Source organism: Triplophysa rosa, linkage group LG15 (assembly GCF_024868665.1).
Source record: "Triplophysa rosa linkage group LG15, Trosa_1v2, whole genome shotgun sequence".
Classification (NCBI taxonomy): Eukaryota; Metazoa; Chordata; class Actinopteri; order Cypriniformes; family Nemacheilidae; genus Triplophysa; species Triplophysa rosa.
Window position 1 is genome coordinate 11,678,749 of NC_079904.1, and position 26,373 is coordinate 11,705,121.

At 40.9% G+C, this 26,373-nt stretch overlaps 1 protein-coding gene across 1 annotated transcript in view; it reads left to right on the forward strand.

The window, feature by feature from the left end:
• Positions 1-26,373, forward strand: part of itsn2a (intersectin 2a) — a 46,527-nt gene that overhangs the window by 2,850 nt on the left and 17,304 nt on the right. Inside the window, 16 exon segments of the mRNA XM_057352031.1 lie at positions 7,149-7,206; positions 9,624-9,716; positions 10,229-10,292; positions 10,862-11,025; positions 11,153-11,344; positions 11,646-11,706; positions 18,321-18,463; positions 18,581-18,644; positions 18,732-18,869; positions 21,358-21,452; positions 21,584-21,871; positions 22,404-22,537; positions 23,134-23,274; positions 23,946-24,030; positions 24,187-24,326; positions 25,411-25,491. Of these exon segments, the coding sequence (XP_057208014.1) occupies positions 7,200-7,206; positions 9,624-9,716; positions 10,229-10,292; positions 10,862-11,025; positions 11,153-11,344; positions 11,646-11,706; positions 18,321-18,463; positions 18,581-18,644; positions 18,732-18,869; positions 21,358-21,452; positions 21,584-21,871; positions 22,404-22,537; positions 23,134-23,274; positions 23,946-24,030; positions 24,187-24,326; positions 25,411-25,491 (1,890 nt within the window). The 5' untranslated portion in view covers positions 7,149-7,199.

The window sequence follows — 26,373 nt, forward strand, 5'->3', positions numbered from 1 at the left end:
TGAAAATGAAGTGAAGGATGAGAAACAGGCAGAAAAGCTTTAAGAAGCGAATACGGGTAGAGAATAGAATGTTAAATGTTACCTGTTGTTTTTCAGGCGAGTGTGAGGTTTGGGGCGATTTTGGGTGGGGTAGTTTGTTATGTTTAAAGGACAGCTTGTATTATGTTTCCCAGCTTGTAGGAATTTTATACTGTCCACGGTGTCTCAAATCTGGAACATTGTAACGGTCAAGGACTTTTCTTTTCATTAGTCTTCTGTCTTACAGACATGTCTGTCTATCAGTTTTTCAACCTGTTCAGCAGCCAGCATCCCATATAATTTCTTCTCTGGGCCCCAGGGAGATGTATTTTATGTGTTTTTGCATTTGTGTGGGTGTAAATAACAATTATGCTCCTGGACAGCTTGAGTTTATTGCGCAAAAATTGTGTGAAATCTTTCTAAAACCCACATTGACTTATAGTGCAGTCAGAAAGAGAGGGAGAGAGAGGTATGTTTGAGTTACTCTGTAATAAACATGGCTTTGCAAGCCTTGCTGTAAGATCAGTGATGTGTGAAGTCCTCTCTTCTCTTTTTCTCTTCTCTGCCGCATTTGAAAGAGACCCAATTTAATATTCAATCTAGTTTAAGTCAACACGAGAACAGTGAAATATAGAATGGATTTGGAGTCTTTTATAAGCAGTTCATTCTTGGTCTATTACACCCCTCAAACCAAACCTTACATTAGCAGGACCAGAAAGGTCTGAAACTCAATTTACACATCTCATAATCTTGTAATCCATTTAATCTCATGACGTGATGGAATGTTTACACATTTGGATTTATGATTTTTCATTTTCTTGAGGAATATCATTTGTTACCATATGCATTTCTTTAGAAAGCTTAAATTGTAATGTAAATGTAATTCAATAAATGTTAAACAAATTGATTAGCTAGACCAAAACAGAAACATACATACACTTTAGAAAATAGTAATATTAAAAAGGCTCACGAAAGTTCACGGTTTTCAAAAATGAAATAATGAAAATGACACAAGGCGTTGCACAAATAATCTTATGAATTATATACAACAGATCTATGAATCTGAATAATATCCCGCCTGTTCAGATAGTAATGACATGCAAATGTCAGGTTTTTATTATGTGCATATAAATGAGAAAAGAAATGCATATGTGTGAGAATAAATTGTGTATTGTGTCGTTGTCATTGTTTGGGGCAAGCAGTACATGCTTTTTTGACATATTTTCTGTGTTTGGCATGAAAGAAATAGTCATTGACATTGTCACTTTATAGGTTCAAATCAGTCATTTTCACATTTTAATATAGTCTATTTTTTTGTGAAGTTTAACCAGTGGTTGGCCTTTGAAATTATTTTCTCCTGTTTCATAAAGATTTAGTTTCAATAGCTAATGTTGGAGGTAGGTTTTTGAGGTTATCGTGGGTTTTGTTTCAGAAGAGACACATTCTCTCAAAATAAACTTACACCAACACAGCCACTGGAAACTAGAGTGAATATTCACTCTAATTAAATTGTATGGGAAGAAAAGCTTTGTTATATTTGGAGCCTGTACGAAAAAGAGAAATGTTTGTGTGAATACAAAGGGTTGTATTTATTTATACCATTAGCCTGCGGTACTGTATAAAAGTGAAAGTCTATGAGATGTCCTCACTAATTCTTGAAATAACTTACTGAGATCCAGATCACCTTCCTCTAATCTGCACTCTATGATCACATGCTGTTAAAGTGTGTGTGCGCTTATGTGTATGCACACAGTGTTTGTGTGTGAGAGAGTGTGAGCAAGAACTGGAATTACCATAAAAGTATATAACAATGACAACAATGACAGTTTAAATCTAAATATTTACATTTCACTTTAGTACTTCAGACAAAATCTGAAAGCTTATTCCACTTAAAAACAGCAGTAAGTTCCTCTATATATAGTTTCTTAGTCTTAGCCATCAGTCTGTACCATCCCAAAACACACACTGTTATTGATCTGTAATAGACTCCTTATTTGCACGCAACATTTTATTAAAGCATGAAAACCCTGGCTCACTTTTTCTCACTTTCTCCATTTCTTCCATCTCAGAAGTCAGAGTCTCAGCACATATTAAGTTAAGGCTACAATTTGCTTTATTATTATGTGGGTTCATAGCATTTCCACAATGACAGACTCGATGCATCTTCCATTCCATTAAAAGAAAGTTCTGTTATTAGAAGATTTAGACAGATTTAGAAATGGCTTTTTAAAGTAATATAACCATTACATTATTTTATGTGTTTATTAGACTCCTCAACCCAATGACCCATGCCTGTTTCATTTAGTCATTGATCGCAGCTGCTATTTGAAACGGAGGTATTCTGAATCAACCTCTACATATTATTTTGTAAATCTAAAGCCAGTGTGTGTGTTTGTGTGTGTGTGTGTGTGTGTGTGTGTGTGTGTGTGTGTGTGTGTGTGTGTGTGTGTGTGTGTGTGTGTGTGTGTGTGTGTGAGAGAGAGAGAGAGAGAGAGAGAGAGAGAGAGAGAGAGAGAGAGAGAAAAGGGTTTTATCTGCAACTCCCTTTTGACTTTCTAAAGCTGTCTGTGATGTCATTTTCTAGACAGGTTTCTGCATTTAAAGAAAATTCAATAAAACCACAATTCTCAAACAGTTCAATCTGTGACATTTAATAGCAAATTATTGAAGTATTAAAAAATGTACAGAATTTTACTTTTTTTTAACTTTTTTTGGTCTCTTCAAATCAACATGTTGCAGACATGTCAACCAATTGAACATTGAATAGCACACTTAGCAGAACTGTGTTTGATCAACATATTCCATTTCTATACTGAAGAATCAACACTTTGACATAAAAACGTCAAATTACAGAAAAAGACTGCAAATTTACAAGAAAAACTTTTAATTTTTTGTAATTATGTAATTTTATGTTAGAATTTTCCTGGCACCCCATAGCTTTTATCCCACCTTTTTTTGCAGGATTTTCTTTATGGTGTGTGATGAAGCAGTCTATCCAAAAATGAATTTCTAAAAATCTAATTTCTCTTTCTAAGATTTTACTATAGAAATAAGTTTCTCTATCACAGTGACTAAACTACTTTAAGGTTGCAAGTTATACAGCATGATATAATATAACATATATTAATCAGTATTTGCTCTCTTTAATGGTCCGTTACACTGTATTGATATTATGCTGTTGAATCACTTAGAGTTTTTCCTCTAACATCACATATGCCTCAACACTTCTTAATGCAAAACTGATGATCACTGACTTTCATTCACTGCCTGCTGTTTTATTCACTGCTATTCAGAAAGATAAATGAGTCTGTCTGTATTTCCGGTTGATTTCAGTGGACACTGAGTGGTTAAAGTCAAAGTGTTGATTCTTCAGTAGAGAAATGGAATATGTTGATCAAACACCGTCTGCTTAGTGTGCTATTCAATGTTCAATTGGTTGACATGTCTACAACATGTTGGTTTGAAGAGACCATTGTAATAGTTGGAAATCATCGCCATCTAAAAATTCAAGTCAATGCTTTTACAGAGCTCTAACTCTCCTAGGAGCCTTGAAAGCTCCACATTTGTGGGAGTGCAATGCAATAATTTAGTACCATGTACTATAAGTGCAAACCTGCTAAGTGAAGATCGTTGTATTAAGCAAACACAAAGTAATTATCAAAAAAATTATCACACGTTACATGTACGGCTGTAAAAACAAACAGCTTGTCCTTGGGAGTAAATAATGTCAAAGAGAAATGCTTGCTGTTGAGTAAACTTAAACTTAGATGACCTTTGTAGCCAGCAGGGTTGTTATATGCTTAAGGTAAATGTAAAGTTTACATTGCAAGGATGGAATGGGACTAGTGCAATTTGAGCATGTATCATAAACATACTTCAGAAGATATTTACTAACTGACAAGGGTTATTAGCCTAAAAAAACATTCCAAATGTGAGAGACATATTCTGCAGTAAAATCCTCATAACAGTTACTGTACAATGTGAGCAATAATGCTTTGCCAAATGGAGCATTTTACATTGTATTTCTGATGCATAGCACGATTTGCTCAGCTAATTGATAATTAAATTTTTTGCATCAGACAGTTCTAATAGGATTGGACTAAATGAGAGGAACAAGGTTTGTGCACTATTGAGTGACTGCCAGGAGACATGAGACTAATTAGCATCTAAACAGTTATTTTGCTTGAAAAAGAGTCCCAAGACTGCTTGAAAATTTGCTGACATCTGATTTGTATACTAACATATTCTAACGTAAAGAAGCGGTAGCCGTAAGATGTTATGTTTCGTTGTACTCTTCTAAGTGAGTAATAACCAAGCTGCACTGTTATTGCATTCCTCACACCAGCTGCTGGGATGAAACACTTCCAAGTCTTTTGAAAACATTGCTCTGGCTTTCTTTTTACAAGCAAAAGATAAGATATGATATTTATTTCACCATATATATCAACACAGTCATTTTTAAAGGCCCCCTAATCCAACATTTGAACATTTCTGTGTGTCAGGAGTGTGTGTACAGAACCACCCTAGAATGATAAAAATCCACCCATTCATTTTTTTTAAATACCCAATAAACCTCAACTGTCCTCTTGAAAGAGCTGTTGGCATTCTCTCAGTAACCTGACGTCACATTGATTGAGCCCTGCCTATGACTGCTGATGGACTTTGCTGTCTCCACCCTCATCGGGTTGTACACTGTCTGCCATTGTTTTCACGCTTGACTACTTACAGTAAGCTACAAGAATGCTTTGTAAACAAACAAAGTGTTTTGTTGTTGGATGCAAAACTGAACATTCAATCGTCTTCAAAACGAAACAACAAAACGTCTTCAATTACTCCCGACATCGAGCCTCTGAAGACTCTGTGGATTAGTTTTATTTCTCAACGGAATGTGCATCTTCACAAACGAATGTTAGTAAAATGCTGGATTCATAATGCGTCATGTTTTTAAACATATGACGCGTTTGTCCTGTGTATTGTCACTTATAAAAACATTGTGCACGTTGTGAAGACATAACGCTTTTGTGCATTCACTTATAGAGAGCATGTTTTCGGTTTTTATAGATATGATGCGTTTGTCCTGTGTATTGTCACTTATAAAAACATTGTGCACGTTGTGAAGATAAGTAACTTATAAGTGCAATGTACCGGATTTAAAGACGTAACGCATTTGTGCATTCACTCAGAAAACAGCGTGCTCAGTTTTTAAACAAATAACGCGTTTGTCTTATGTACTCTCACTTATACAAAACAATGTGTTTGGTTTTTAAAGATGAGACAATGTTTCGCTTATTGACCATTCTATTCAGTTTTGTTGTTACTGGAAGCATTGGCTCACAGCCCTGCGCTTTCTGCTGGAAAGGGGGCGGAGACCAGCTCCTAAGATTTATATTACAGTTTGTAAAAGGGCTAGATTAGGGGGCCTTTAAGCAAACTGAAATTTTTGATGTTGGGCTATTTCAATGTATTTGCACAGGTTTTATTTTGCAAATACCAATAACAGTATGTTGTAATTCTTTTTATAAGTTGTGGAAATTTGATTTGAGATTGAAAATACAGAATACTGAATTAATCATCTTTTTGCAAAAAATTATAGTTTGGAAGTCATTGGCTAGACTGGTGTACAGTACCACCCAACATACTTTTGTGTTTATACAAGTGGCAGTTTCTCACGCTGTTGGTGAAAGTTTAACTTCAGTAAGGATCTTTGTTTACTGGTCTAAAATGTAGATCATTGGTTGAATAGGAAACTTCATGTACTGTACATGCGATATAGGGCGTGAGACGGTCACACAATCAGCGTTTGGGATAGATATCCATATGTACTATTTATAATGTGTGTGACTCTTATATTGTCCTGTACACACAACAGAGCAGACAGTATCAGATTTTCTGTGTGAACTGAAGTCAATACGTTTACTCAGATTTCAGTAAATGTCAGTAAACATATAACTTTAGTAAAATAAAAAACTTAATAAGGTCCAGTGTGTAATTTCTTGGGGGATCTGTTGACAGAAATGCAATATAATATGTATACATAACTATGTGTTCAGAGGTGTATAAAGACCTTACATAATGAAGTGTTATGTTTTAATTACCTTAGAAAGAGCTATGTCTATCCACATACACCGCGGGTCCCCTTGCCTGGAATTCACCATGTTGTTTCTACAGTAGCCCTAAACGGACAAACTGCTCTACAGAGCACGTTTCGTAAATAGGATAAGATAATTAGTCAACATTAGTCCTGTGTCAGTCACCTTAGTGCTTGCAATTCGCAACCTCACCGCTAGATGCCGCTATATTTCATACACTGGACCATCAAGGATTTATAAGCAAATTATTCAAATGTTTGGGGCATTTCTGCTGTTTTAAATTTTGTCAGTTTCTTTGTCAAAACTCCTCGTGTTCTGTTTTGAGGTTGACATTCAACCAAACTCGCTTGCAAAACTCAATTGTGACACCGAAAATTTCAAATTTGCTTGTTCCACTCTCATTAATAGAATTGTGTATGAACAGTGCAGTATTTACCATGGACAACCGCATTCAACAGCTTTATGAACACAGGGTGTAATAGGGCGGTTTTCTGGAAGGCTCAAGCAGTTGTTTGAAATGGGCTAAGAGCTCTTCAGATCTAATTGGTTTATATTTGGACTGTGTTTGTTCAGTTTGCCTATGGAGCATTGACTCTAAAGATTTTGCTTTGAGACTCAGGGCTAGCTTCCCAGAATAAGCTTTGGAGCAAAGACAGAGCTGAACGCACAAAAAAAATGCATTAGGTGAAAGCGCTATGGCACAATCAATGTCCTGTTTGTGTGTGAAATAGTATGCAAGGGATGTGGCTTGTTGCATTTATGTGTTTGTGTGTGTGTGTGTTCTGGCATGATGGATAGAAAAAAACGAACAAAATAAGAGAGAGTGCGACAAAAGAGACTAAGAGAAAGTGCATCTCCATTTTTGCCTCCGTCATTGGTGCTCTTTACCATTCTCATTACTCTCTTTGTTCTCATTCTTTTATTTAATCCTTTTCACTTGTTCACTTTTTATTTCTGTTGCTATCACAGTGTGTTCTTTGTAGCTCTTCTGTGTGTAATATCCTTCTCATCGTGCAAATCTCTCTCTTTCTGTTTTTGCAGATGAGTAGCTAGTGTGTCGAACTGAGGGTCCCTCACATCCCACCTGCTGTCATGAATGGTAAGTACACAAGTCCTATTGTGCTTGTGTGTCTGGGATGTGAACTTGCTTTTAAAGGGATGGTTCACCCAAAATTAAAATTCTGTCATAATTGATGTATTTTTTTCAAACAATGAACATCAATGGACTAAATGTAAATGCAATACACTGACGCAAGATTGTCAGGTATTTTCAGTTTGCATTTCAATCTGTTTGTAATACTAAGCTATCTTACGACTTAAAGGATAGTTCACTCTAAAATGAAATTTCTGTTATTTATCTGAATTTTCCTTTTCGATTAAACTGTCCATTTAAAAGATAAAGAAAGAGCCAAATTAAAAGGCGGAGATCCCTCTCTTTTTTCTTCACTCTCTTTTTTCTCCCCGTTTCTCTCTTTTTCTCTGCCTTCATTTGTTATGTATAGAAAATAATTCAGCTGACAGCTCATATGGCTTCTTTATTTAAATTTTATCTGTACTGTTAGTATATAAAAAAGTTTAAAAGCAGAATTTTTAGGATAATATGAGAGGATTTTCACAAGTTTTCACAAAATGACTGTGATGTCATTATGCATAAATGAATGAAATGAATGAAAAAAATGAATATTAAATATGTTTGTGTGTCATTTCGTCATCTCCATTTATGGTATGAGTATGTGTGTGTAGTTACTAATCCTCCTAGAGCTTTTGAGACAGGGTTGCTTGTTCACAGTTTATTTAATGTGGTAGTGCACAGCGAAAAACAGATACTGTTTGCTTATAGCATTTGGTACATATAGCTGATAGATTTTTTGCTTCATAACATTTGTCTTGGTTCATATTTTTATTGCAATTAGCGGAGTTGTCGCTGTATAAACCCTAAAGGCTAATAACTGAACAAGTCTGAACACATGACTGAAATGAAGCAAATCTGCTAGATGGAACTAAATGGAGGAACGCTTGAATTACTAATAAACCTTGGCTACATGTTTCAGTGTGTGGCCTGGAGAGATTTCCTTTTCCCAGAGGAGCACCTGAATACTCCATCACACAGACTCACTGATTCCCATGCGACATATGCTGTTGCCACGTTTCCTTGAACACACAAGACAACGGCTGGTGTCAAAGCCACATGCAATATACTTCATCTCCCAAAGAACAGTCAGGAACTTTGAAATCCAAAATGAAGAATGACATTTCCAACGACAAAAAAATTGCCATTTTTCATTGTTAGGAGACCTGATAGTGGAGACCTGTTTGTTCTTATTACAGCGTTTACTCACTAACTTTACTCACAGTCTGAAGTGAAAATAAAAGACCAGATCTTGAAAATTACTTTTGTTAGTGTTATATATATAGTTAAAGGTGATTTAGTTGTATTAAATAATATATTTGGTAGCAGTTTACAATATGGTTTTATTTGTTAACAGCAATACTTCTACAGCATTTATTATCTTAGTCAGCATTTACTAATACATTTACAAAATCAAAATGTCTGTTAACATTAATGGACAATTGAACTAACATGAACCAATATATTTGCCATTTATTAATTCAATTACATGCATTTAACAAATACAACCTTATTGTGAAGTGTTTTTTTAATTCGCTTTTGGATTGGGCTAAATTTGTTTAGAAAGACATCACAGGATTTCATAGGCCTCCGCTTAATTAATCAAGATGGCCTTTTTGGAACTCCGTGTTGCTGACAATGCAAAAACATAAAGCTTAAGGATGCATATGTGTCCTCCCCAGAGTGAGAAGAGTGAAACTAGAGAGACCAGGGAAAGACTGGAGTGTGTTTCCATTTTTTCATTGCTTAATATATGTATATTGTTCATATGTATGACAACTGGAAATGAACTGAACTATCACTGTTCTTCCATATGTTTGATGCACACCAATTGGTCAGTGAAGCCGTTTTAAATCGAATGCTGTCTTTTCCATTTAGGGCAGTGCCAAAACACAACAGAAGGTGATAAATGGTGTGTCTTCAGCACTCTGTGTGAAAGCTGTGTTGAGATTGGCCCAATTTAGGCATGTTGCGTGAAGGACAGATTGTTACTGGCCACTTACGTGGTTGATGGATCACTGCACATTGCCTTTGAAAGCTTTTAGGGTTTATATTTGCTCCACTATGATGTTGATCCTGCTTTGAGAATCACTGTTTTAATTAATGTTATGTTATGATAACAAATAACAGTTATAAACAAATAATCGGTCACAATAATGAAGTCTGAAACATTAAAGCCCAAATGATCTAAAAATATGAACCCTGGCTGGCCATTGTCCAGATTTAAACAAACCTCAACAACCAATTAAACTGCACACATGGCAACAACCCTCGTTAAAACCACATGCAGTATGATGGATTTCTTAGAGAAGTGGTCGAATCTTAAAGACCCAAAAGAACAAAAGTAATAATCCAAAGAAAAATCTCTCTTTCTGTTTGTCTTTCAGGTGGTTTTAGTATTTGGGCTATAACACCAGAAGAAAGGGTGAAACATGACAAACAATTTGACTCACTGGTTCCCACTCTGGGCTATCTGTCAGGTAAAAACACATACAGTGTAAACATACTAATACTACCATTTAAACGTTTGTTTATATATTTTATTTGTATTTTTAGAATCATAGTAACCTCAACTAAATAAAGTAAATAAACACAAAAGTAAATAATGAACTAAATAAACAACACAAATGATGAAAAATACAAATTAAATGTTATATTTTGGCATCTTCAGTCTAGTGACACTCTGCCATGAATGTGTAGAAATATTCTCCTGGCATTTTGTTTCTTGAGGTCTCACCTTGGTATACTTTTTTGAAAGGTTTCGGGTCAATGCGGGGCTCTTATTTGCTGTTTTTTTTTCAAAAACAGCATCCATTTCAAAAACATTCTTATTATATACATTTTTTTTTAGTTTTGTAATGGAAAAGTTTGGACAATTGTATTTTTGTTGGATATTTAAGCATATTAAACAATTTGCTCATGTAAACCCTAAAGAACTCTGTAGTGCTCTGATTACGGTGTGCATTACTATGCAGGCTTTGTTTATTTCCAGGAGATCAAGCACGAAAGTTCTTTCTGCAATCTGGACTTCCAACAGCAGTCCTGGCTGACATTTGGTTAGTGTACACACTTACACACACCCTTATTGTACATATACACTTAATCCGGTTTTAAAACGTCTTGGTTTTTTTTCTTCTTTCTGTATATAAATGTGTGTGTGTGTGTGTGTGTGTACCTGTTTAGTTGTGTTTTATTCGGCAGTGCTTTAGTTATCATAATGATGTTATGGAAATTTGTGTAAGTCTGTGGGAAAATTGCATTCGTAGCCACATACCTCTCTGAAGGATGGAGATTTCCTTAAGTAACCTCTTCCTGTCTGCGGTTTGTTTATGGGTGTAAACACTTCCGCCCATCCACAAACAGGAAGTAGATAAACTCTGGCAAGATGTGCAACTTTTGATGTAGGATTATAGCATGCAGGTTATCTTCCCCACCCCATGCTTGTTTTAAAATTGTCTTATTTATAAATAAAATGATGGTAGCAAAACAAAGTTGAGCTCTAATGATGGTGCTCTGTCATCACGCACAACTCTGTGCGGCTCCGCTGGGATTGTGCTGGCAATTAGTGCTCTGTAAGCCACTTTTTATGAAAAGCTTCAATGGCTGCTAACTTCCTTTCTTTCAGGGCACTGGCGGATATGGGGAAAGACGGGAAGATGGACAGATTGGAATTCTCCATCGCAATGAAACTAATTAAACTGCAGCTGCAGGGTCAGCCTCTTCCCTCCAGTCTGCCAATCATCATGAAGCAGACCCCTACCCACGTTATAACGTCATCATCACGTTTCGGTATGGCTGATTATATAACGACTTCTGTGACTCGTTTGCTTTGATATTAAAGTTGAGACTCAGATGATCCAGACAAAATTAGTTTTGCACATCTCAGACTGACTGGGAATTGATGTCTGATTTACAGGGATGGGATCAATGCCAAATCTCTCTGCCATGTCGGGGATGCCCATAATAACGCCTGTGCCAGCATGCCCCACAGTGACCCCTTTAGTCCTTGCACCTACCCTGATGCCAGGACCGCTGCCTCAGATCCCCGGCTCTCTCAGTGTGCCAGCCCTGCCCAACGGCAATGCTACACGCCTCACTCCATCACCAGGTATTTCTGTTTTTTTGTTTTGTCTTAAAGGAGGTGTTGTACTCTGCGTACTTTGCAGTGTTGATTGAAGGCTCCCCAATCTCAGTGGGTTCCATAGAGATCGATAAATACCTGCCTTCCTATACAACCACTCACTCTATTCTGGATTCAACAAGTTGCATTCTTGGAAATTGAATTTTAGACAACATTCAAACACACATTTTTTAGACATGCAAGCATTGGTTTGCTTATTATAATAAAAGCCTCAACACAAGTTTATCTACACTGAATAATGACTCTTAACTGTCTTTTACCACTCCAGCGTTCCCAGTGTCATGCAGTTTGAGTAAATCTCACTCCCTCTTGGACCTTGGATCCAGCAGGTATCAATTTTGAATATTACATTGTACGTCTATATAGACATTTACACCCAGATCTGTATTGGATTTCCACATAATATGCATTTGAGTGTGTGGTGACATTTCTGGTTTGCTGCAAAGACAATGACATCCATATTGCAGATTAAAATCAGTTGGTATAGGAAACATTGTTACTTTGGTCTTGTTTTTCCAGTACATGAAGTTAAATAGGTGAAGTAAATAAGTGCGTGTTTGCTGACAGTGTGCTCAAATAGCGCAGCTGTCTCCCAGTATCTTAATAAGATCTTGTTAGGGTTCCTCTGAGAGCCATCCAACCTCCACATGGTGGTAGAGAAACTCATAGTTAACTCATTAACACCTGCTCAGTGCCTGTTTAGAATGAATTTGTGTTTAGGGCTGAGCAACATATTGACTTTCCATACTAATTTTTATTTCTACTATGGAAAGTCAATGGGGGCTTGTTTTGTGGTGAACAACTCCTTTAAGGGTTAGTTCAACCTGTTATAATTTACACTCATTTATCTTTGTCATTGTCAACCTGTATGACTTTCTTTCATGGAACACAAAAGGAGAAATTATGAACAATATTGACATTGTGAGTAATGTCACCTTTTCTGTGGCAGAAAGTCATAAAACGTGAGTAAATAATGACTGCTACAGGCATTGACATTAGGCAACAATATATCACTTCAAAGTTCTTCTTTTTGGCAAATACTTTTCTTTTACATTAGATTTTTTAGTCTTCTCCATCACTCCACTCATGACAAACTGCAGAAGCTGTATAAACCCTGTTTGTGCTATTTGAACTTTTAATATATTGTCAGCAATGAGTCAGCATATTGCTTATAATTCTTCGTTTTAAGTATGGTTTTAATGGACCTGATAATTACCGTCTCAAAATGGATTTGGAAAGTGTAACTAGAACCCATAAATTATTAAAAGGATGATGTCATAGCAGAATCCTAAAGCACTGTAGGTCAAGCTGATGTTGCAGGTAATACCAGTTTGCTGTGTGTTTATGATGACTTGAGTTTTTGAGGATTCATGTTTTTTGTTATTAGTGTTATTGCGCAGCTGCTGAACAGAGCACATTTAAAAAGCATTTAGCATGCAAATTAAGTGGCGGCTACTCAGACAGGGATTAGATGAAGCCAGGACTAGGCCTTAGTTAAATTAGGACATTTAAGTAATTATTACAAAAACGCCTTACAAAAAATATTACTTTTGTGCATTTTGAGACAAAACAATGGCACTGATGTGTTTTAGATATTTTATTTTATTTTAGTCTAGGACTAGACTTAAAGGGAAATTTCACCCAAAAATGAAAATTCTGTCTTCGTTTACTCACTCTGAAGTTGTTCCAAATCTGTATAAATTTCTTTGTTCTGATGAACACAAAAGAAAATATTTAAAAAAATGTAGAAATGCAAAAAGTTTCTGGGGCACTTTTGACTACCATTGTAATTTTTCCTACTGTGGTAGTCAATGGTGGCCACTAAGTGTTCTTCCAAATATCTTTCTCGGTGTTCATCAGAACAAATACATTTATACAGATTTGAAACAACTCGAGGGTGAGTAAATAATGACAGAATTTTTATTTTGGGGTGAACTGTCCCTTTAAACCCAGTATGGGAAACGTCTTGGTTATGGACAGACAGATGGGGTTCCTATCAAAAACGCCACGGCGCTGTGCCGCATCACAATCTCTAGCGAAGCAACGCTGACTGGCCTGGGCATGTCAGACGTGAGAGCTAGCGCGAAATTGTAACCATCCAGTGGAGAGGTAGGGGGTCCCAGAGCTTTTGAAAAAGGTGGGAAGCCCCTGCCACCAGCCGTCACGGGTGGAGACCTTCCTTCTCTAACGGCGAGAAGCCGCCCGGCACCGTAAGGGCCACTGGGGAAGCGCTATTTCCTCACTGAGGAAATGCGCTACGGAGGCCACTTCCTACCATAGGGAGGAATTCAGTGGAGACACCAACATGGTCTCGCCGGCAGGGGAGAACTGATGGGAGGAATGTGCGGACTGTAAGGGAGTACCGCAAGAGGTGGAGGCCCACCTAGGGGAGGTCATGGGTTACCAGCCTGGGAACCAGACCATGAAAATACATCAGACGGAACCACCCTGTTGGGGGGGGTTACTACGTGTGGGGCTCTAGGTCCGGTTAGAGCTATACGCTAGATAACTCAGTTGATATCCGGCCTGAGGAGGCAGGGCTGCTCCGCCCAGCCCGCCACCAGGAAGTGCTAAGTGATGGATGGATTGCCTATTCTTCACCCGGTGGGGGAAAAAGGGAGGCGGAAATAGCACACTGACCCACCTATGAGGGGGGAAGGTGATTTCACAGGCGTACGCCCTACCAGTCGCCGGTCTTACCTGTTGGTACCATGCGAGACTCGGGCTGACACCGGTTCCACGCGGAGGCTGTAGAACCTTGCGAAGGTGTTAGGCGTAGCCCAACCCGCAGCTCTGCAGATGTCTGCCAGAGAGGCGCCCTGAGCCAGTGCCCAAGAGGAGGCTATACTCCGGGTGGAGTGTGCCCTCACTGCCAGTGGGCACGGGCGATCTTGGGACCGGTACGCCGTAGTGACGGCGTCCATGATCCAGTGCGCCAATCTCTGTTTGGAGACAGCCCTCCCCTTCTGCTGACCTCCAAAACAGACAAAGAGCTGCTCAGAGCTCCTGAATCTCTGCGTGCGGTCCAAGTAGAGGCGCAGCGCGCGTACTGGACACAACACGGATGGCGTTGGATCTTCCTCCCCGGTGGGGAGCGCCTGCAAGTTCACCACCTGGTCCCAAAAGGGAGTGGTGGGAACCTTGGGCACGTAGCTGGGCTGGGGTCTCAGGATAACGTGGAGTCTCCAGGCCTGAATTCTAGGCAATCCATGGACACAGAGAATGCTTGTAGGTCCCCTACCCTCTTGATGGAGGCAAGCTCCACCAGGAGAGCCGTCTTCATCGTAAGATGAGAAAGAGCGGCATCTCCCAGGGGCTCGAAGGGGGGCCTCTGGAGCCCCGCCAGGACCACATCAAGGTCCCAAGAGGGTACAGAGCGCGGACGAGGCAGATTCAGCCGTCTCGAGCCCCTTAGGAACCTAATGACCAGGTCATGCTGTCCCAGAGACTTACCAGCAACTGGTTCCTGATGAGCGGCAATGGAGGCTACATACACTTTCAGTGTGGAAGGGAAGAGATTACTCTCAAGTCTCTCTTGTAGGAAGGACAGCACGTTCCCGATCGAGCAACTCCGCGGGTCTTCTGCTCGAGAAGAGCACCAGGACGAGAAGAGGCGCCACTTAAAGGCATACAGCCGCCTAGTGGCAGGGGCCCTAGCCTGAGTAATGGTCTCAACCACTGCTGGGGGTAGGCCATTCAGGATCTCCTTGTCCCGTCCAGGAGCCAGACGTGGAGGTTCCTGAGGTCTGGTCTCGAATGCCACAACGTGCCCTTCCCCTGCAAAAGAAGGTCCTTCGTCAGGGAAATCTGCCAGGGGGGAGTTGTCGTCAGGAGAACCAAGCTCCGAGAACCAAGTCCGGTTGGGCCAGTACGGCGCAACTAGTAGCACTTGATGCTCCTCTTCCATGACCTTGCACAGTACCTGTGCAATGAGGCTCACTGGGGGGAAGGCGTACTTCCGCTTGTCCCGCGGCCAGCTGTGCACTAGGGCATCCGTGCAAAGGGGGGCCTCGGACAGGGAGTACCATAGCGGGCAATTTGTGGTGTCCGGTGCCGGCCCGAACTCCACACATATGAGCTGGACTGCGCAGGGTTTGAGTCGCCACTCTCTGCGAGGTGTTGACTGATGAGAGAGCGCTTCGGCTATCTGGTTCAGGTTGCCCGGGATGTGTGTGGCTCGTAGGGACCTTGTCACCTGTTGAATCCACAGGAGGAGGCGTCGGGCGAGATGTGTTAACTGTCGTGAGCGAATGCAACCCTGATGGTTGATATACGCCATGGCAGTTGTGCCATCCGACCGGACCAGGGCGTGCTTGTCCTGTACGAGAGGTTGCAGCCTCTACAGTGCCAGTAGCACAACCAACAACTCTAGGCAGTTGATATGCCAACGCAAGTGGGGGCCCGTTCATCGCCCCGACACTGCGTGACCATTGCACACGGCACCCCAACCCTGCAGGGAGGCATCCATCGTCACCACGACGTGCCTCGAAACCTGCCCAAGGGGGACCCTGTCCGCAGAAAAGTCATTGAAGACCAGGGGGTTAAGGTGCGTCAGCAGAGAGGCGTGATGACCATACGCCTGCTGCCGGTGTGCCACGCTCTCCAGGGAACAAGACTCTATAGCCAGTGCTGGAGCGGTCTCATGTGCATCAACCCGAGGGGGATCACCCCCGCCGAGGACGCCAAGTGCCCCAGGAGCCTCTGAAATAGTTACAGGGGGACCACTGGCTGCTTGAAAAGGTTCACTGACTGTGCACGCTCGGTAGTCAGCCATGGAGACAGAGTCGAGTTCCTTGCCGAGAAAAAAGATGCTCTGCACTGGGGAGAGCTTGCTCTTTTCCCGGTTGACCTGTAGTCCCAAACGATCTAGGTGCCGGAGCACCAGGTCCCTGTGTGTACACAACAGATCTCGCGAGTGTGCCCAGATGAGCCAGTCGTCGGGATAGTTAGTACCCGCACACCTCTCTCCCCGAGGGGAGTGAGGGCGGCTTCCACGGTCTTTGTGAAGACTCGTGGGGACAGGGACAGACCGAAGAGGAAGACCCTGTACTGATATGCCTGCCCCTCGAAAGCGAACCGCAGGAACGGTCGATGAAGAGAGAGAATCGAGACATGAAAGTACGCGTCCTTCAGGTCGATTACCATGAACCAATCCTGCTTCTGCATGAGCATCCTGAACGGCAGCTTGTGTAGATGCCTGTTCAGGGTACGCAGATCTAGAATGGGGCGCAACCCCCCGCCTTTCTTGGGGACGATGAAGTACAGGCTGTAAAATCAGATGAACATCTCGGCTGGAGGGACGAGCTCGATCGCTTCCTTCGCCAGAAGGGTGGCGACCTCGGCCCGAAGCACGGGAGCATCCTTGCCTCTGACTGAGGTGGAGAGGATGTCCCGAAACTTAGGCGGGCGTCTGGCGAATTGGATCGCATAGCCGAGACGGATTGTATTCCCTAGCCACCGTGACGGTTTGGGAAGCTCTAGCCAGGCTCCCAGGGACCGAGACAGGGGGACTAGGGGTTCGATCTGCTTCATCAACCCCCCGAGGGGTGGTTCGATGGCTGGCAGTGCGGAGGAGGGGAGGAGATCAGCACTGCTGACTTACCTGCCCGGCGATGATGCAGCTCAACGCACCATCGAACTGAGAGTGCTGAGGGCTGCTGAATATGCTTGACATTGCGTCTAGCCGTGACGCAATGTTGAGTTGCCGAACACCGTCGTGTAGAGGATGAGAGCGGCTGTGATAAACAACCAGAGAGAGAGGAAACTCTTTTTGTGAGAATGTGGGTGCTAGGCCCCCGGAGGGGCCCAGCAGGTGTTGCGAAGGGGCAGTAACCGTACCAGACCGACCAATCAACCAGCAATGGAATGGCTGGGGTTGGGCCCGATGGTGTTCTCGATCTCCCTGGGAGGACCCCAGCCACTCTGCTTCCGCGGCGGCTGCTGACGGGGCGGTGGTCTCCTCCTCGACGTCTTCTTCCGGGGGGCCACCTGGGTCAGGCGTCGAAGAGGACAGGGGCTGCTGAGGAGCAGACGCGCATGGGATCTCGACGCCGGAAGGTGGCGGAGTCGCGGCGGGGCAGGATGTGCTTGATGGCCTCCGTCTGCTTCTTCACTGTCGAGAAATGCTGGGAGAAGTCCTCGACAGTATCGCCGAACAGCCCCCCTTGCGAGACGGGTGCGTCGAGAAAGCGGACTTTCTCAGCGTCACGCATCTGACCAAGGTTAAGCCAGAGTTGTCTCTCCTGGACCACAAGTGTGGACATCGTCCGACCCAGGGCATGCGCGGTCACTTTTGTCGCCCGTAAGGCGAGGTCGGTGGCGATGCGGAGTTCCTGCATAAGCGCTGGGTCAGTCTTACCCTTGTGGAGCTCTTTCAACGCCTTGGCCTGGTGGACCTGCAGGATGGCCATGGTGTGGAGAGAGGAGGCAGCTTGGCCCGCAGCAGTGTAAGCCTTCGACACCAGAGATGCCGAAAACTTACACGCTTTGGATGGGAGTCTAGGTCGACCTCTCCAGGTGGCCGCCGAAAAGGGGGCGTTCCAGGTCTTACTGAGTCCTTCATGCACTTCCGGGAAATACGGCACCGGGGCCGGCGTTGCCTTTTGATCATAAGATCGAAGGCTCCGAAGAACAAAAGGTGAATGAATGCAGCACGCCATCTCCCTTTTATACCCGGATATCCGGGGCGGAGTCCGGCATGCAAATTTCATTTGCCAATTTCATTGGCCTTTTCAAAGCTAGTCAGAAGATGATAGGTTCTCAAGTCAAACCCCATCTGTTGGTTCGACGCAACGTCGAGAGACTGACAGAAAGGGAACTACCCCAAAGAATGTCATCATTAAGCCAGGAATAAGTTTACATGAAAGACTATGCCTGAAAGGTAAAACCAGACAGTTTAATCAGGTGTAGTGTAAAATATAAGATTTTTTGGAAATCCTTACAGTTCAAACTCCTCCTCCACCACCTCCCTTGCGAGTAACTCCCCCAAAATGGGCTCATCTGATTGGTCAGTGCCTCAGGCATCCCGTCTGAAATACCGCCAACAGTTCAACAGCCTGGACAAGCTGATGAGCGGATACCTGTCAGGTGAGTACTTATGTTTGTAAATGTAAAGCAAAGTAGGGATGGACTATGTTTACATGACAGTGTGTACACCATGCTTGTGTGTATGCATAAACTTTGTGCGTGTGTGTGTGTTTGAAGGTCCCCAGGTTAGAAATTCCCTCACAACGTCAAACCTCACGCAAACACAGCTCGCCACCATATGGTGAGTACACAAAACATATTTGAAATGTGTCCAGGTTCATCAAATATGTATTTGTGCATCGCTATGCAATTCAATTTCTGTCTGCAGGACTCTCGCTGATGTAGATCGTGACGGGCAGTTAAGAGCAGAAGAATTCATTCTGGCAATGCACCTGGTTGATATGGCCAAGACTGGTCGTCCTTTACCTCTGAGTTTACCTCTTGACCTGGTGCCTCCCTCTCTCAGGTAAGACACACAGACCCGCTTGTGCTGAAATAAACTAAGAGGGGAACGTCTTTTCATTCAAATAGAGAATGTGAAGCTGAAGTCATGCCCTATGTTGAATGTTGCAGTGGCGCCGCCATCTTGGGAGGGTAATACTCCACTGCTATTATTGTTTTGATTTGTACCGTTACTTGTTCCCTTTCTGTCGGTCTCTCGACATTGTGTCGAACAGACAGAATGGGGTTTGAACTTGGCGAATGGCATGGCATGCCAGTCTCCACCCCGTACATGCTGGTATAAAAGGAAGATGGCGTGCCCATTCATTCACCTTTTGTTCTTCGGAACCTGCAAAGCTTAAATGCTGAGAGCATTATCTTCTGATTACTTCTACTGCATTCTATGACGCAGAGCAGTGGATTCGTCCCGGTGTGTGCAACTTCCCCTGAGCGTTTCGGTAGCGAGCCGAAGGTGTCTACTAGAGCAAATTTTTAGTAGAGCTAAATTTCTTACAATCTTGGATGTGACCGCCTCATCCTCGAGCCTGACAGGCACGATACCTGCATCACATGTCTGGGTCTCCAACATGCTGAAGTAGCGTTCGTGGATACGGCATGTGCACTGTCTATCAAGGTACTGCGGTCACGGTTGGCTATGTTCTTTTTGAATGCAGCCACAACATTGTCTGCTGCCCGCTCCACGGTGGCTGCCAAGCCGTCTGCAGCGGCGAGCGGCGGTGGTTATGATATGGGGGTTCCCATGGATGCCCCCTTTTCGGCGTGTTCACATCAAATGAGCTCGGTCGCCCTTACTTCCCTTGACACCGGAGCAGCTAAGGGCTACGTCAATTTACCCCAGGTTGAACGTGCCATCACAGTACATTTGTGCCCCTCCAGATCTCCCCGCTAGTTCCTCTGTCACGGTGTCTGGGGGCCTGGTCACAGCTCCCCCATCGCAGTGGCTAGTGAGGACGATCCGTCTCAGAAAAGTTGTTACAAAAAGGATTTTCATGTTTGAAAAAAACTTTCCGAAACCTGTACGAACGCTGGGGGAGTGTATCGAGCACAGAAATACTACGCCATACATCCACTCCAGTGTTAATTTCGTTGACGAAAAATACAACAAAAAGTATTCGTTAATGACATGTTTTCACTGACGAAAACGAGACGATAACTAAATAAAAATGAATGCATGATAACGAAAACTGTAATAAAAATATACTGACATTTTCGTCAAGTAATAAAAACGAGACGAAAATATTCTTGTCCCACCTGGCGGACATCAGTTTGCGCGCATGTGCTTATCTCATATAAGCGGTAGAGAGAAGTCTCTGGGAGAAGGGGAAGCACAGACATATATTCTGTGTCTCCACGCGGTTTACAAAGCGTCTTATTTTCCTTCACGATCGCCGGTAAAAAGCTGCAAACTTGAAGCGCGACTGCAGGCAAGTTACCCCGAAACACATTACGAAGGCAAGCTCAAACGTTTTTATATGCCTATGTTAACTTAACACGAGCTGCTGCATAACGTAAAATGCAACATAAAGTCAGCAAAAAGAAACCAGCGCTGTCCTCTACTGATTATAGAAGTGATGAAGTGAGTCAAACTGTACATTCCAACCAAATATGTAACATGTTTGCACGATTAAAGAAATGTAATACAATTTATATATGTCTTTTTGAAAGCTATTTCTCATTCATTGCTGTCTCAAGCAAAGACAGTGCAGCTGTTTCTTCAAAGAGGCATGCCATGAGCCAATAGCCTTTGAGTGTGAGCCCTGTCAGAGCGTTTCATTGGTTGAATGAGCTGAATGAATACGCCCTACTTAACGAGTCAGTTGAGTCAAATGGAATTGAACGAACTGGAACATGTCGTTCATGGTCTAATATTCTGTGTTCCAACAATGCAAATCTAGTTACTGAACTTTTCTGAAAAATAAAGGTAATGACCTGGTTTAATTTCATTCTAAGGTGAAGTAAATTATGTCAAAACAGTTGAATCTTTGTATGGAACATTTAATTACACCAAGTAAATGATTTAAACCATTTAGATTTTAGTAGACTAAATATAATGTATATTTATTTGACTAAAATGTTTTTCATATTTCGTCGACTAAAACTAGACTAAAACTACAATGATGGGGTTGACTAAAATGTGACTAAAACTAAATTGCATTTTCGTCAAAAGACTATGACTAAAACTAAATCAAAATTTGCTGTCAAAATTAACACTGGTCCACTCGTTTTTTGACAAGTTGACCATGTCAAGCATGAGATGACAACACGTTTAACATTGTAAATAACTCAGAATGCATGAAACACCATTGCACGCCCGCTTTAACACAACAAGACCGACCTACCATAGTATACCATTTCCTAATCAAACAAGAAAAACAAAACACTGCATTGAATGCGCTAGCAGCCATTCTACCAAGATGGCGCAACATTCAACGCGGCTTGACGTTGATTAACAAGCTCTATTGTTTCATTTATGAGCCCATGTTTGTCTTTAGAACAGGGAAATCATGTGACCTCTTAAACGGACCTATTCCTCCAATCAACACTGAGCTGATTGAGCCCGAACATTTACAGAATAACAAGAACAATGGTATTTACATGAAATGTTAATGATACTATATTTGCACACAATTTTGTGATGTGTTCTGTACCTTTAAGCATTTTTGTTCAGATAACACTTCTCATCTCACCTCTAATCACCTGTCTGTCACTCTCTCTTAGTGTCGTATGAGGATAAACTGAAGGAGAATTTTCAGAGAGGAAATGCAGAGCTGGAGAAGCGACGTCTAGCTCTACAGGAGGAACACAAGAGAGAGGAGGAGAGAAAGAGAGAGGAGGAGAGGAGGGAGGAGGAGAGGAGACGACAGAGGGAGAGGGAGGAGAGAGAGCGGAGGGAGAGAGAGGCACGGGAGATTGAACTGAGGAGACAGAGGGAGGAAGAGAGGAGGAGAGAGATAGAGCGACAGAGAGAGGAGGAAAGACTTAAAGAGTTGGAACAACGAGAGGCAAGTGGAGCATACAACAGCATATAGAAATACAAGAAACAAAGACTACAATGTTAATATGATACATTTCAAAATGATTTTTATAAAGCTTTTCTGAATTTACTATTTATAGGTATGTGTTAAGGTAAAATAATTATTTTTATTTCAACTGCTAACAATATTTCTCCCAAATTTCAAATGAAGATATTGTTTTTATTTGCATTTTTTGCAGAAAATGAAAACTGAAGAAACAGGTCAAAATAACAGAAAAGATGCTCTGTATTTTTTCAGGCCTCAAATACTGAAAAGAAAACAAGTTCATATTCACTTTAAACATGACAAGAAAAACAGTAATATATGTACATGTGTTTAGGGAAGGTTAAAAAAGTATTTTTTGTGATTACTATTGGATGACTCTATATCACTCCTGAAGTTTGATTTTATTGAAATTCAGCAGACACTGGACTAGAATTGTAGAAATAACTCTTTCTTATTTTTTTCTACGGCTGTATATGCATGTCAAAATTAACTCCTGTCTCTCTCTTTCTCTCAGGAAGCGGAGCGTCAGAGGCGGATGGAATGGGAGAAAAGTAAACGAGTGGAGCTTCAGACACAGAAAGAAAAAGAGCAGAGTGACATACAGAGACTGAAGGACAGGAAGAGAAGTTTGGAGATGGAGCTGGAGGCTGTGGTCAGATTATATACATTTTATCTTTCTTTTTTTAATGAAAAAAACATTTCTTGACAATAGATTTCAGAGAATATGAAATAAAACCAACAATATAAAAGACCCCCGAATTGCTAAATAAAAAATGCATTAAATTAAAATATAAAAATATTTAAAAGCATTATATTAATAGGAAAAAAATTATAGCTTACTAAGAAATCGCTTAACCACTGCCCATAATTGCAAAATGTTTTGTTTTGACTGTAGTTAAGCAGTAACTGTAGATAAATTGTAGGTTTTGCACAATGTAAACATTCTTTTTCATTTCACATACAGTATATACATTTTAAAGAGGTTAGTTTTCGATTCAGTTCTAAATGTTGCGGTTTTATTTTGCTGTAACGTTTGTGTAGTGTTAAAAAAAATTGAAACAGGAAGAGCTTCTGGACCAGTGTTATTTACGTCTTTCAAAACGATGTCTAGACATGTGTTCTGTTCAATTTCACAGTGATTATTGTGATTTATTTGAGCAGTCTTCTTCACATTTTACTTGTTCTCTGTCCGGTCATTGATGGTTATATTATATTACAAAAACATATTTCAATCTTACTGTCTCTCAGGGCAACAAACATAAGCAGATCTCCGACTGGCTCCGGGATGCCAAGAGTAAGAGGCAGGTGCAGAGGGTCGAGCTGGATCTGATTAATCAGAAGAGAGAGAATCGTATAGTGGATATAAACTCTATACAGTTACAATTTGAGGTATAAATATTATTTTTGTGTTGCATGAATTATATACATTCTTTTTTTTGTCATTTATAAAACTATAAACCAATATTTCCCTTAAAAAAAGAATAATTTACTTACTCCTCTTTCCCAACTTCTATGACTTTCCTCCATCGAATATAATTTTTTATATTACAGTATAATTATTTATATAAAAATGAAATATAGCAATATATAAAAGCTACTGCTATTTATAAAAATACTGTATATTTATACTTCCATGGAATATCATAATATATTTATAACAATATATTTTTTTTCATATAAACGTTATATTTATACTTCCATGGAGTATAAAAAGGTACTTATAACAATGTTCAAACTGCTCTTTTCTATACATTAAAGGTGGAATGGTGACCTTATCTGTAAAGCAAGATTTTCAGATGTACATTTCAGTATCTCTTGGCACAAAACTGTCATACGGCTTCAGACTTGGTTTCCTGCCACAAGCCGAATGGATTTATTTTGTGATGCTTTTATTGTGTTTTTATGGTCACCATTCACTTTCATTGCATGGAAAAAGACAGCTCAGACAGGTTTGAAATGTCAAGAAGGTAAATAAATTGGACCAACTATTCCTTTAGCAGCAACAATAAAAAAATGTAACTTCTGTGATATTTCGTCATTATATACGTGCGTTTTTGCAGCAAATTCAGATGCAGTTGAGTCGATTGGGTCCTGAGAAGCAGAGACTGACAGACAGACTGCTTCACCTCACCCAGAACACCTCAAGTGAGCATTCACGTTGATCTAAAGCACTCCGTCAATAGAAGTGTGGATGACTAATTCCATTTGTGTCCATTTCATTACTCTTGAACCCAGGGCTGGGGTTTCTTTAACAAGAGCTGTTTTTCTCTGTCATTCTTTTGCTCTCTCATTCCCTTTCAGGTCCTTTGATAAACGATATGGAACAGAGCATGTGTGAGAAAGATCTGAGCTGTCGGAAACTCAAGGAGCAGTTAGACGCTTTGGAGAGAGAGACCTCTGCTAAACTCTCACAGATGGAGCAGTACAACAGAGAGATCAAGGTCAGATTTAATTGCTTCCCAATATGAACTTTGAAAACAATTAAAGAGTACATAACATGAGATCATGAAAATTACATTTCATGCAGTGTGTAATGTTGGCGTGTTTGAAAGTAAGCAGTCTGCCAAGATGTAAATCCGAAGGTGAATGAATAACAAAGTTATTGGCTTGGAAAAAAGGGAGTCGACTCTGAATCACGCAAACGAGACGTCCCTAGTCTGATTTGTGAACCGCCGCGGATTTACGTCACTACATATAGTCCCCGCCTACGTTTTGCTAGGACTGCCCGCGAAAACTTCACTCTTCTCCCCCAAACACTGTAGCTCCTGAGCCTCATTCGCGGTAGACCAATCACAGCAGACTAGACCATCTGACCAATCACATCAGACTAGGCTAGCGGAAAGGAGGGGATTAGACAGATGAATGTAAATGTAAATGTAGACAGATGAATCGCGGAACAAATCATTTGAGAGTCAGTCAAGAAGTACGGTAAGAATAACTACCTATAATTACGAAATAATAGTGTTTTTAAACCTTCTATATACATAAACTTGTTGCTGGGCACTCCATAAACCAAAGAAGAACCTTAAAAATCCCTAGTTATGTACACTTTAAAGTGCCATGTTTATATTAAACCGTAATGTGGGTGAGAACTTGAATGTATTTAAACCTTAATGTTCCTGTGAGTGACTCTGTAGTTCACTGTTCTAGATGTTCCGGTGATTTAAACCTACAGCTCAACTCCCAGCCCTGAGGACAGGAACACTGTTCCTTACATGCTAACGTTCACTAATAAAGAAAACTTAACACACAGACACTATAACTAACACACATTTACTGCATTTCACCCGAGCATCAATTGTTAGGTGTTCCTCTAATATTTCCCTCTCCAGGTCGTTCTTTCTTTCTTTCTTTCTTTCTTTCTTTCTTTCTTTCTTTCTTTCTTTCTTTCTTTCTTTCTTTCTTTCTTTCTTTCTTTCTTTCTTTCTTTCTTTCCCTTATGAGCAGTGCACTTTATTGTTGCCTTTCCTCTGTTCTCTCTCTCCTTTTTTTCTCGTTGTCTCTCTACGCTGCCTGCCTTTATAGTTTGTAGAAATGGATGACTGTGTGCTTCAGGGACTTCTCTCTTTGCTGGGCTGCTTAACCAACCTCTTCCTTCTAATAAAGGTCGACCTCTCTTTGTCTTACTGTCATCTCACCATTTCCTGTCTTACAATCATTTTCTTCATTTTCTTAGAGTAGAAGTTATCCTTCACGATTTTTCCCATTACAAATAAATGAGCTTCCATTTTTGACATCGTAACATCTTTATCTCTGTGCCATTTCCATCACTTCATAATGGAGGCCTTCTTCAGCAATCTAAAGATTTCTAGTAGCTGCCTGAAAACGAACAACCATGAAATTTGTTTATGATTTATTAGAACAAACCATATATAGAAGCTCAATACCATACGATTGATTTTTGGGTTGATTTTGGGTTAATTTAGGCAGTCAGTAGAGCTCATCACATTGCTGTACCAAATACTGCATTTTAAGCATTGTTATAAGTGGTCGACCGATATGGGTTTTTTAATGGCCGATGCCGATTTTAGAAAAGCACTGTGGCTGATTGGCCGATAAGAAGCCGATATAACACAAATGCAATTAAGTGAGAGACATACACAGAATTTGGTGAAACTAAATGAACACTTACTGTGTATTGTGTGCCTAGTTAGTAACAGACTCGAACACATGAAAAGGTCCACAAATGACATTATGTTAATTGTGGGCAGCTAAACATGGCATAATATGAATAAAATATAGCAATTTAAACAAATGATTGATACTTACCATACATTTTTTGTATCTCATCCACCTTACACGACCCATTTAACTGTGGTCATATTACATTACTAAGTAGCAAATGCCTACTTTACATCTTAGTGGCATTTTAAAGAATAAAATACAAATTTGCTGTATGGCGGTCAAACAGAAGAAAATATTGTCTATTTGAAAAAATATATCGGCCAATGCCGATAATTAAAAAATTCCAAATATCGGCCGATATAT